This window comes from Athalia rosae, chromosome 3 (genome assembly GCF_917208135.1).
Source record: "Athalia rosae chromosome 3, iyAthRosa1.1, whole genome shotgun sequence".
Classification (NCBI taxonomy): domain Eukaryota; kingdom Metazoa; phylum Arthropoda; class Insecta; order Hymenoptera; family Athaliidae; genus Athalia; species Athalia rosae.
The window spans coordinates 3,578,343-3,590,999 of record NC_064028.1 but is presented as its reverse complement, the minus strand read 5'-3'; the positions used below and the strand labels follow the sequence as shown (position 1 = coordinate 3,590,999).

Sequence of the window (12,657 nt, the reverse complement as noted above, 5' to 3'; positions counted from 1 at the left end):
TGTTACACTGGGTGGGGTTTTGAGGTCGGCGTACACAAAAGGGAGCAAAGGTAACGCGCCGGCGTCGTTGTTTACCCCGGCGAGCGGGGGCGATACGACGCGATGTGGACCAACCGGGAAACCCACCCCTCCTACCCTGTGTTTCTCTGCTCCCGTTTCACCGCCTCACATTTCGGGAACAACGTCCCACCCCCTCGGCATCGGCGTAATCGTCGTATCAGCTGAGACGCTTACAAAATCCATTTACGTATGCATAGAATTCTCACACGGGACGCCATCCTGCAGGACCTCTGCACCCCCGGCGTGGCGGTGGAAAGGAAAAAACGAAAAAAAAACAGATCCGAAAACAATAACATCGTAAACGACGAAGAGGTTGTAGAAAATTTTGCGGTTTTTCTCCGATGTTTGGTTTTTGCAGCACCGTTTTCTCGGGCCGGGGGTTGTTTTTCGGCGAACGCGAAGAGTGCGGTAAACTGTTTTTTCTTCTTCTTTTTTCATATTTTTTCCAGTTCTCAATACGTCGAAAGAGCGAAACACCGCGTGCTCGTATATCGACGAAGAAAAACGGAAAGGGAAGGGAAGAAAAAGTCGGAGAAGGAAAGAAAGGTCGAGAGAGAAAGAGACATTTTTAACCCTCGAACGCTGAAAACTTTCATCATGCGGCGCGGCGGGGGCGACCTTTTCGGTTTGGCCAAGGGGATGCTCTACGTATTAAGATCGTGTTTGTCCAGCGGCTCTATATACATTTACCCTCAGCGTGGGCAAAGTAAGCTCATGAAGCTTTGAACGTTAGCCTGGGGTGAAATCTTTGTGCAACGAAACTGCTTCGCTTTGATTCGTTTCAGCGGTTCTCATCCGAGAGCGGAGAGCGCAGCGTGCGCGAGGCTGAGGTGCGTGCTGATTTACGACGAACAATTTTACACCGCGGATTTCGTATCGCTGATTGGTTAGCATTCGTCGCAACGATCGTCGTCTTCGAAAGCGAAAAACGAAAAAACGCAAAAAAGAAAAACGAAAGAAAAAAAAAAACAAAAATAGGGACAAAACCGCGGCGTACCGCGGAGGTCGGGAAATTCGAGGTTTTCGCCGAGGGTTAATTAAAAACCCACCCTGTGTACGCGACCGCGTAAATTTTTTAAGCCTTTATTCAAAGTATGAGACGAAGTAATGATCGCTGCTGCTCTCGCTCGGAGGTACGGGGTAGGTAGGTAGGTAGGTAGGTACGTACCTTATACCTACTCCGCGCTAGAAAAACCTGCACCTTCGGGCTTCGACGACGTCGGTGCCGATGCACGGAGAAAAGAAGTTTGCAAAGGTGAGGTTTCGTTCATTTTTCTTCCCCTTTATTTCCCTCTTTCAAAGTTATCATTTTCTTTTCATTTTTATTACTCTTTTTTTTTTTTCCTCCTCTCCCCCCTGCAGCTCCTTTTCTTTCGTCACCGCATCGCATCGATCTACCCGCGTATCATCGGCGACAACTTTCCACGTGTATCTAGTTTATACACACACACACAGACCGGCAACTATGTCGCTGCTTCACGAATTATGCAGAGGGTTCTTTTTTCATTCATTCGTTTTAGTTTTATTTTCATCCCCCGACGACCCCGGCTCCGGCGCTCCGCGACACTCGTAACATTCCTAAATCTAATTGCTCCACTTGTTGGAGCCACGAAACGACACGTAAGTTTGGAAAAAAAAATTACGTGCACGTAACGCCACCCGTCTACCTGGACTCGTATACATGTATACGCGTCGATGAGGTGATTTTTATTTCCCCCCCCGTATGCAGCGAATATCGAAGAAATTGAAAAATTCAAACAGATGTACACGCTCACGTAGAAATGCGAGGGCTTGCAATCTATATGCAATATATGATTACATTCCATATTTATATCTATACGTACGTACGTACGTACGTCCACGTATGTAACGTACCCGAGGCGTATATAATTTTACTTCTCAAGTGAGTCAATTTGTGTCACGCTCAAGGCTCACGTACGCAGATATAATTGATCGGTCGCGGATTTTTAGCTAATATAGAGACTCCGCGCCGATTTATCGTACATTATTCCACGTGTACGCGTATTATCATTTATGCGAACAAACGATAGAAAATTTTACGATTTCTCGACGCTATTCGTACGCACGCGGTACGCGGGCCGATGTAATATAGCGTACGTGTCGCGAATACAACGATAATAATGATATCGATAAATAAATGAAAATTAAAATCAAACTTCGTTGGATGTGTACTCATACTTGTATACCTGTAGTGTGCACACGATGGCGTATTATAGGTGTACGCGGTCAATTATTATCGCGTCCGCGGGAACGCTGAAAATGAAAATAATTATAATAATTACGGTACCTCGATAACAGGGACTATAATAATATACCCAGCGATTAATCAAGTATTATAAGTTCGTTGTAATTAGGAGATTTAATGAACGCTAATACCGCGTAATTATACCTCCATTGTGTTTTACTTGTATTTAGATTTTATTTATTTATTTACTCTTTGCACATTCTCGATCGATCTATACCGTACGTACGTAGATACGGGTGAATGACGAATCGACTCACGCGTACAATTTTTATCCGAGAAAATAAAAAAATGAAGAAAAGATATTGAAAAATCGAGTATACGATACCGCGGAAGAACGAAAAACGTGTAGACCGATAATCGGGCGCGACGAACGAACGACGAGGGGTGGCAAAGGGTGCGAAGCTGGTAAAAGGTGCGATTACACGTACGGCGTTACATATGTACACTGCACGTGTATACGTACGTTACATATGTAAGACATAAATAGGCGGAATAACGTGCCGGCAAATTACTCGTTATTTTTGGTTTTTATTATCCTCGGAAAACGATTCCGCGCTTTAATACCAATTAAGTGTTTATTCCCGATCGCGGGCTACGTAAAAAAGAAGGGAAAAAAAGACCGGCTGGCAAGTGTAAGAAAACCCGCGTGGAACTCGGGGGGGGAAAAAAAATAATTCCACCGCACCTAAGGCGTGTGTGTTACGTGAGCGGGTGTAATGTACGTACGTACGTACGTACGTGTATGTCCGGTAAACACAAGTGTGCGTTATACGGACCCTTAATTGTGTCGTGAACATTCTCATATTATGCCTCCCTTATATTTTATCGCAACGGTCGTCAAACCTCGCCGCAATCTCTAAATGGCTCGCCTCTCTATTCCGTCTCCGCCGCGCGAAACTGCTGCAGTTTTACCTGTGCGATACTTTACGCGCTTGTACATACAAAATAGATTTTGATGCCGGTTTCCTACTTTTTTTCTCCTTCTTTTTTTTCATTCGTCGTTTTTCCACCATTTTTTTTCTCTCTCTCTCTCTTTCTCAACTCGTACTTCATTTATAATGATGATAATGTAATAATTATATCGTTATATTATACCGTAACAATGATTAATGTTCGATATACATTATCTTCGCGCAAATCTAAACACGTTGCACATATGTATATACATGTATACATCAAACCTGTATACATAATGTATGTACTCGATCGATTTTGAATTTTTTTTATATATTTTTTTTTTTGGATTTTTTTATCTTTTCCTTTTTCCGATTTTTAATCGCTCGAGTATACTTCATACGCGTAAATAGGTATGTACACATATGTACTTTCGATAAATTCATTTTTTATGATCTCCGTACATTTATGGGTAATCATTTTCTGTGCTGCTATGTTCACTTATGTATTATACCCATATGCTTGTATATTTATCGGTACGTACATGGGCGTACGAATGGCGATGGAAATGAATACACACAAGCGATCACGTAATTTAACATAGTTTTCAAATTTATACTCATTTAGTTTATTGTTGTCGCTAACAGTAATATCGTTTTCAGTTCCGTTCTTGTCAGACTACGTATACATCGACGTTCGTGTACCTGTCTGTACATATGTACACAGACAAAACAGGATTCAGGGGCCAGAATTAATTAAAACCTCCTGCAAACATGACGGGGGTCGCATTAGATACCCGCACATGTACATATATGATGTTGCTTATGGTGTGCGGAGGGTGAGAAAAAAAATTACAGGGAAAGAACGTTGAAGATGTATGGTGACTACTACCCAATCTTTATCTCTTTCTTTTTGCTTTCGGGAGGTTATTTTTTTTCCAGTTTTTTTTTTTTTTTTTATTTTTTCGGTAGCTCGAGCGATGCACGGGTGATGTTACACATATATGTATTATAAGGACGGCGGTATTATATCGGCGGTTATGTAAATTACGGTATTTCGTACATGAATATGTGCCGACGTGTACGCGTGTGTATATAGGTTATACACGTGTGTATAACGTACATATATTATACAGTACCTATAATAGAGCTTGCACAAGGCAAACCGCGGAGTCAATCAGATAAAACGCTATCTGAACGCTCTCGACGTGCGTCATTCGGTTAGGGGATAGAAAATAAAAAGAACAAAATTGAAAATAATATCCCAGGAAATATGGAAAGATAAAAAAATTATTCAACTTCCATATAATCTGATTGTGAGACCGAAATATTGTCCCCTCTTTTTGTTTTCATTTTATTTGGATTTTTCAATTTTTCAACTTCTTCATATTTTCGCAGCTTCGTATCGCTCCCCTATGTAAACGCCGATGGACTATTTTCTCAGGATTACACGCGCTACCGATATCGATCATATTGTATACCGTGTACCCTCAATAGCATGTAAATTATTTTTTTCTTCCCCGTCGTTCTTACGGACTTCATTAATTTACCAATTAGTGCTGTTATATCAAGCGTTGCACCCTCTCCCCTAAATGTAAGCTTACATACGTACGTGTACACGCTTTGTACATATGAGTTATGTGCGGTGTGTTTTTGAATTGATTCACGGCGATGGTGATATGATATTGATTAAAAAAAAATCAACCAATAATCGAATCGTCTTTTAGGCGAGATACATGAAATCGATGGTAACGATCAGAGTCCATACGTAATTATAATTATTTGAATTTTTACCACGCTTCAGAGACGTGCGTACGGTATAGATACATCTTTATTATTCTGCAATTTCGCACGTGCCGCCAGGTTTTTAGAGCAAACAACGAGTTACAAACCTTTAACTTACGTTAGATATAGGCATATACCTAAGTATACTCGTATGCATATATGTGTATACGTATACAATATTCTGGGAATTCCCTTTGCGTCATATATGTATAACATAATTACCTACTTCGTGAAATGGGATCAGAAAAGAAGTGAGTCAAAAACCTCGGACGAAATATCACATAGGAATTTTTACATTTTAGGCGTGGGCCGTTCGGTGTCCGATACACCGATTAGCGAATCAAATATGTGTCGTAGACGCGTAGGTATGAGAAGATCGAACGTTATAAAATAAAGTTGAGAGAATAGAGAAGAAAAAGAAAAGAAAAATAACAAACCGGGGGTTACGTAACGGAGAATTTTTCTTTTCTTCTCGAGACTGGAGCGAAAATGTTTAGTTGGTCGGTGGCTATGATCACGCTGTTGCTGCTCGAGCTGCTGTTCTCGATTTTGTGGCGCGCGGAGATATGTTTGTTGAAAGTAAAAGAATTCATTGATGGGGTTACTGAAATAGATGAAACATTTGCTCAGAGATTCTCAACTTTGTTAATCCGTAGGGACGATAGTTTTCGAAACCGTTTGAAGCTTTGAAATGCAGATCCATGGATTTGCGGTTCTTATTTCATTGAATTTCTTCTCCTCTTCGCAGGTGCCAAGAAAAAAACGTCTATCGGGAAATCGTTTCAATTTCATTACTCAGTTGTCAACGTATCGCGGGTACGGTGTGTCGTGCGGTGAGAAATTTTTCGAGCAAAACTGAGAGAAGAAAAAAAAAAGAAGCTTCCTCCGGTCCGCGCCTCCGATTGTACGATCATCGATGGAAAGACCGACTTTATTAGTTGTATGCACGTACGTTACGTACGGTATGGGCTCTTCGATAATGACGTAGGGAATGGATGGTTCGCGAGATCCTGTTTGGCAGGATAAAAACCACCGGATTCTTGATATGAAAACTTTACATGTATATTACACGTATATATGAATGCGTCTGATAACGCTCTGCGTAGAGGAAATAATAATTGTACATCGTCGTTAAGTAAGGAGTTTAGTAATAATGTGCTCGTCGACTGTTTATGAACAATGTATATTATAAATTTTTACTACCGCCGCCGCCGCCGCAATACACGTTATTGTTATCGTGCCGTCGTTACATGTGATCTTTGTAATCGTACCGCAGATGCAGCCCTTTTGTACGGAGTTATTAAAATTGATTGTCACCGTTACGCGTAATTTTTTACGATGCTGAAGGCGCTGATGAAAAACGCCAAGTGGATGGGGTGAGCAGTTCGAACGAAACTATACGCCTGCGTACGTACGTCGTGCGTATGCATTTTTTTAAGATTGAAAAATAAGGAGAGAGAGAAGCATCGGAAGACAATCGCGGAGGGTTCGACGAAAATTAACCGCGCGATGGCGAAAATATGTTGCCTTTTTCGTTTTATCACAATTTACAAGAGTGTTCGATGCGCCATGTCTGTTTGCTCGATGCCTATCCCTGCATCGGTGGTTAACTCTCTCTGACCACTTGACCGAAATGTTAGTCAAGTGGCCCGACCCCCATTAGTTTCTTTTTACGTCACGCAAAATCCCGCGCTCGACTTTACGACGACGTCGACATCCATGTGAATTATAAGATGCGATAACACGTATTTATTTGTTCGGGGGATTGGATGAACAAAAATAGAATAAAACAAACGGACAATAACGATCATTCATTATTATTTCTTGTACATTTGTTTCGTTTTATTCCTCCCCCTGATCTGCTTCATCATTCATGTTTCAGCGTCAGGAGCGTCACGCATAAACATCTTATAAAGAAGAACGAAGTAAACTTTGACAAAATATTCAATCAAATGTTAGGTGAGTTATGCTTAGACGTTGTTGAAGATAAGTTTCTTGTTCTTTCCTTTTTTTCTTCCGAGGAAAACATTTTTTCATCTGATCTATAAACCGTTTCTTCTTTCTTTCATTGTTCCAGGGTACCTTTTATTCAAAGATTTTTGCGAGACTGTAGCGGAGGAACCAATTCCGCAACTTAGTTTTTACGAAGAGGTTCGTAAAATCATTTATCCGACGATTAAATTTTTCTACAAATTTGTCACCGCATACGATACGATGTGATACATGATTTTTCTCCCCTTTCGCAATTTTTTATATTTTTTTTTTCCCCCCTCCCCTTTTTCTTCATTCACGTTTCAGATCAAAGCGTACGAGAAATTGGAATGTCCGGAGGAGAGGAGAAAACTAGCCCGGGAAATATACGACAATTTTATTATGAAAGAATTGTTAGCTCACGCGCACGTAAGTTGATTACTTTTGTCATATGTACATTTTTTTCTCTTCACTCAAAACTTTCGAAATCATTTATCCATTTGCCTACATTGGTTTTCCTCCCCCCCCCCTGTACATTGATTCTCGTTTCAGGAATACTCGAAAGATGCGGTAGCACATGTACAGAAATACCTAATGAAGAATGAAGTTCCCGTTAATTTATTTGAGGTAAGGATTTCTTTCATTCCATTTTCATTGTGTTACTTATAACGATATATACCTGATCAAACATTTGTTAATGACTCAATTTTTATTTGCCATTGAATTATCAAATAAAATATTCTGTTTTGCGGAGGATCTAATCATTATGTGTCCATATAAACCTAATATACATATAAGTATTCATGATTGTTCTCCTTTTTCTTCGTTATCGCCTGAAACAATATGCTCAAAGATTATATGCGACTCAAATGAATTTAATTTTTGAATAAATATATCATACGCGTATATTTATACCTATAATGTGTACCCATGCGTACAAATTTCCGTTTACCTCTCGAGCACAGGGATTCGAATGAATCGATTAAACATGTAACGTTTAAATTATTCAAAATTCAGATATTTTTTTTACAGTCAAATTTCAAACTTCGATTAATTATTGCGAATAATGTTGTTGTGTATTATTTTCATCGTTTATCGTCTATTTGTTCGTTTATTTATTTTCTTTTTTCAACTTTAAATTACAGCCGTACATCGAGGAGATCTTCAACCACCTGAGGGGAGACCCGTTTAAAAAGTTCTTGGAGAGGTAAGCCTGTCAGTAGTAGAACCGAGATTAAAATGCTTCAATTGCATTTGCCTCATTCTCATTCACTCGACTCTGGACTAACGTGAAAACTTTCAGTGACAAGTACACACGTTTCTGCCAATGGAAGAATCTCGAGCTCAACATTCAGGTATGAATAATTATTTATTTCTCTTTAGTTTAACCGTTCAGCGCTTTTTCCTTCTCTTCTTTTTACCCGAATTCTTACCTCTCTTCTGTTCGTTGTTAGCCCACATACTCCTGCGTTATATTGGTTCACTTATTTTTCTAACATTTTATTACATCTACTCATTTTCTTCCTCTTTTATTTTCGCTTTCTAACTCTAATGCATTTTTAACGATGGTATATATTTAATCATAGCTGGGAAACTAATTAATTTCTTCCAACTTGTTAAATTATACAGTTGTTTCGCGTGTTTATGAAGTTTATCGTTTTTTTTTTTTTTTTTGCTTTTTTCATTACTTTTTTTTACCTTCGTCAAATATCCAACAATTATTCGCTACAAACGCGGATCAGTTTTAGATCCTACCGGAGCGATTACATTGCGATGATGGTATTTCGGCAGCGGAAATGAACCGCGAATTTATTTTTCTTGAAAACTCTTAAATCTTCGAATCGCTTGTACGTGTGAAATAACACTTTGCGGTCCCGTTTCTCCTTATCAATATGGGTTCCTTTGCATGCGATCCCATTTTTTAACCCGAATCTGTTGCAGTTGACAATGAACGACTTCAGTGTACATCGAATTATCGGGAGGGGGGGATTCGGCGAAGTTTACGGATGTCGTAAGGCAGACACTGGAAAAATGTACGCGATGAAGTGCCTCGATAAGAAGCGCATCAAAATGAAACAGGGTGAAACCCTCGCCCTCAACGAAAGGATAATGCTCTCACTAGTCAGTACTGGAGTGAGTCTTCCCCTCCATTTTTCTCTATGATTTTTTTCCCGTATCTTCCGATATGATACGACGTAATTGACGGAATTTGTCTGTCCTTTATTTCTCAGGTGGATTGCCCTTTCATTGTATGCATGACGTACGCGTTTCATACACCGGATAAACTGTGCTTTATACTTGACCTGATGAACGGAGGTGACCTACATTATCATCTCAGTCAACACGGTGTATTTAATGAACCTGAGATGAAATTTTACGCCGCGGAAGTTATACTAGGTCTTGAACATATGCATCGTAGATACATCGTTTATCGGGATCTGAAACCAGCAAATATACTTTTAGACGAAAACGGTCACGTTAGAATATCAGATCTTGGCCTCGCCTGTGATTTTTCTAAGAAAAAACCTCACGCCAGCGTGTGAGTATAGGTCACGATGAAATTTCCTAGGTTTTTCCACTTCAAATCCATAAATTTCTAATTATTTTTTTCATTTGGTTCTGCACTTTTTCAGGGGCACACATGGTTACATGGCGCCGGAAGTACTCTCTAAAGCAACCCCCTACGACTCGAGCGCAGATTGGTTTTCTTTTGGTTGTATGTTATACAAACTTCTGAAAGGTCACAGTCCATTCAGACAGCATAAAACTAAAGACAAGCACGAAATAGACCGTATGACACTCACCATGGTTGGTGTAAATATTTTTGCTTATGCTTGCCATATATTTAATATATGTACATGTACATGCGCGATGATTCGTTTTTCGATGCTACAAGTATCGATTTCAATTTGTAAAATTGTAGAGTTCCTATGTACGTCGAGTTTCTAATATATTGAGAGTATTATCGTTTTGTAATTTTTGTTCCTTCGGTTTTTTTTTTACTTCAGAAAGTCGAATTGCCGGAGACATTCTCGAGGGAATTGCAGTCGCTTTTGGAGGGATTGCTGCAAAGAGATATCGACAAGAGACTAGGATGTCGGGGTGGCGGTGCAGACGAACTTAAAGAGCATCCATTTTTTAGTGGAATCGACTGGCAGCAGGTTTACCTTCAAAAATATACGCCACCGTTGATACCGCCCAAGGGTGAAGTGAACGCTGCAGATGCTTTTGACATTGGTTCATTTGACGAGGAGGATACTAAAGGAATTAAATTAACTGACGCTGATCAGGATCTTTATAAAAATTTTCCTCTTGTTATATCTGAAAGGTGGCAGGCCGAAGTTGCCGACACTGTATTTGAAACAATTAACAATGAAGCTGACAAGGTAAATACGTAACTACGTCTGAATAATTACCTCTTCCAAATATAGATTTAAAATTTCATTCTATTTTCAATTTGAAGAAAAAAGAAAAAAAAGACTTTTAATCTATTAATTTATTTTTTTATTCATTCAAGCTGGAAAATAAACGTAAAGCGAAACAAAAACTGAGATTCGATACCGACGAAAAAGGTCAGTCATATTTCCGTATCCATTTCTTTTTTACGTTGTATAAAACAAACAATCGCACCACTCGAATCGATGAGGTAATCAAAGTTCTTATTTATTTTCAGAATCGGATTGTATATTGCACGGATATATAAAAAAGTTAGGCGGTCCTTTTGCTAGTGCGTGGCAAACTCGTTATGCCAAACTTTATCCAAACAGATTGGAACTCCATCCGGAGTCGACAACCAATAAACCTGAGCTCGTCTTTTTGGACCAGGTAATAAGAAAGACAAGAACCAAATTGAAAAAATTGATGTTTTTCGAATGCCTGAATTTATTATTATTGTTATTGAATTTTTCCAATTTCAGGTAGAAGAAGTAGCTGCTGATTATCAACACGTGAAAGGAGAACAGTGTATAGTAGTTCGCACTAGAGATGCAAAAATCGTACTAACGAATCCCGTGAGTGAAATTTCCATGAGATTTATTCGAATTATTCAAATATGGTACAAATAAAATTAATTTATCTTTTTTATAATCGTATCTTATCCTAGGATGAAATCGGGCTAAAAGAATGGGCGTTATCGCTTAGATCTGCACATAAATGTTCAATGGAGTTACTCGGTAATATGGCACGAAAAGCTGGTAAAATATACGGCACGGAACGAGAAGCGGCAATTCCTCCAACGCAGCGTTCCACAAACGGGAACTAACCCTTGCCATTTGTTACACATCGTCATACTCCAGTCCCACTGCCTCGCAGCAGCAGCAGCAGCAGCAGCAACAACTTTTTTTATACTACTACGATATGAAGGGGCCGAGTAATGCTCAATGGTATTGAAGCAGCGTCCGAGCTCAGCTCTTTTCTTCCCTTCAACTCACTCAATCACTCGAAAACAAAAAAAAATTAAATAACAAACATAAAAAAACCACGACAAACCAACTACCCTTTCCTAGTTCCCCGACATTTTCCTATCGCTCCCCTTCCTTTCCTCCCTCGCGCCGCCGCCAGCAAGAAAAAAAAGGGGGAAAAAGAAACAAACAAGAAAATGAGAGAATAATTAAAATATTGAAATAAAATAAAATGAAATAAAACAAAATAAAATAAAATAAGAAGAAATGAAATGAAATAAAAGCAAATAAAATGAAAGAAAATAAAAGCAAATAAAATGAAATAAATTAAAATAAAATAAAATAAAACTAAACATTGTACGGCGGGTAGCGCCGCGCTGTATAGAGACTTAGCGAGTAGCCTCGCACCTATTCATCCATCCCTTGTGCCAGCCCGAATTTTAATCACTGGGCTAGACGTAGGAAAGTCGGGTGCGTAGCGTGACGTCGTTATATTTGTACGGTAGCTATGTGTGTGTGTGTGTGTGTGTGAATGGCGTTAGCGATTAGCGACTGTGCCATCCGCACTCCACTCCAAAAACCCTTCCCGCCCCCGAAATCCTCCCTCCCCCACCCGGTAGTGTATTATTAATATTACTACGAACCTGTATTATTGTATTAATTGAAGAGAAAAAAAAACAAAAAAAAATGTACTATCCGTTTACTTAATTTATTTACTAATACAAAGAACAGAATTTTATATTATCTAACGAATAACAAAAAATCCATTATTTATTATGTTATTGTTAATATTACTATTATTATTATTAATATTATCATCATAATTGTCATTGACATTTTATTTTATTTTATTTTCGCATTACTGTTGTCATCCTTTTCATTATTATGACTATTATCATTGATTATTAGTATTAATATTATTATTATTATTATTATTATTGTCGTTGTCATCATAACCATCATCATCGTTGTCATTGTATTTACCGAAGGAGGATACGAAGGAAAATTAACGAGTCAAAGGAAGAAAATCAGAAGAAAATAGTAAGAAATCACAGAAATAAGAATAAGTTTAGAGCAAAGAAAAATAAATAATTACCCAATAATTGAAGGAACAAAATAACAAAAAAATTAGAAAAAATAATAATGAGGTCGTTTGTATATTAACAGGTAAAAAAAGGAACAAAAAAGAAAACTTGAATATTATTGTTATCAATGTGTACGCTCGGGCAGACACGCGCGGTCCGCTCAAGCAATAAAAAAAATGTGCGATGAACGCGGAAAA

At 38.7% G+C, this 12,657-nt stretch overlaps 1 protein-coding gene across 5 annotated transcripts in view; it reads left to right on the top strand.

The window, feature by feature from the left end:
* Nucleotides 1–12,657, top strand: part of LOC105686373 (G protein-coupled receptor kinase 1) — a 20,596-nt gene extending 7,939 nt beyond the window's left edge. For 2 of the 5 annotated variants that reach the window (XM_012401102.3, XM_012401101.3), the window contains 14 exons: nucleotides 6,887–6,963; nucleotides 7,082–7,155; nucleotides 7,303–7,404; nucleotides 7,528–7,602; nucleotides 8,121–8,182; nucleotides 8,279–8,330; nucleotides 8,917–9,108; nucleotides 9,207–9,514; nucleotides 9,609–9,789; nucleotides 9,984–10,361; nucleotides 10,493–10,547; nucleotides 10,649–10,800; nucleotides 10,893–10,985; nucleotides 11,078–12,657. In XM_012401102.3, coding sequence (XP_012256525.1) covers nucleotides 6,887–6,963; nucleotides 7,082–7,155; nucleotides 7,303–7,404; nucleotides 7,528–7,602; nucleotides 8,121–8,182; nucleotides 8,279–8,330; nucleotides 8,917–9,108; nucleotides 9,207–9,514; nucleotides 9,609–9,789; nucleotides 9,984–10,361; nucleotides 10,493–10,547; nucleotides 10,649–10,800; nucleotides 10,893–10,985; nucleotides 11,078–11,236 — 1,960 coding nt within the window. In that variant the 3' untranslated portion in view covers nucleotides 11,237–12,657. Of the gene's footprint in view, nucleotides 1–5,874; nucleotides 6,381–6,886; nucleotides 6,964–7,081; nucleotides 7,156–7,302; nucleotides 7,405–7,527; nucleotides 7,603–8,120; nucleotides 8,183–8,278; nucleotides 8,331–8,916; nucleotides 9,109–9,206; nucleotides 9,515–9,608; nucleotides 9,790–9,983; nucleotides 10,362–10,492; nucleotides 10,548–10,648; nucleotides 10,801–10,892; nucleotides 10,986–11,077 lie in introns of those variants that run through there. The other 3 variants (XM_012401105.3, XM_012401104.3, XM_012401103.3) reach the window with 3 other exon arrangements.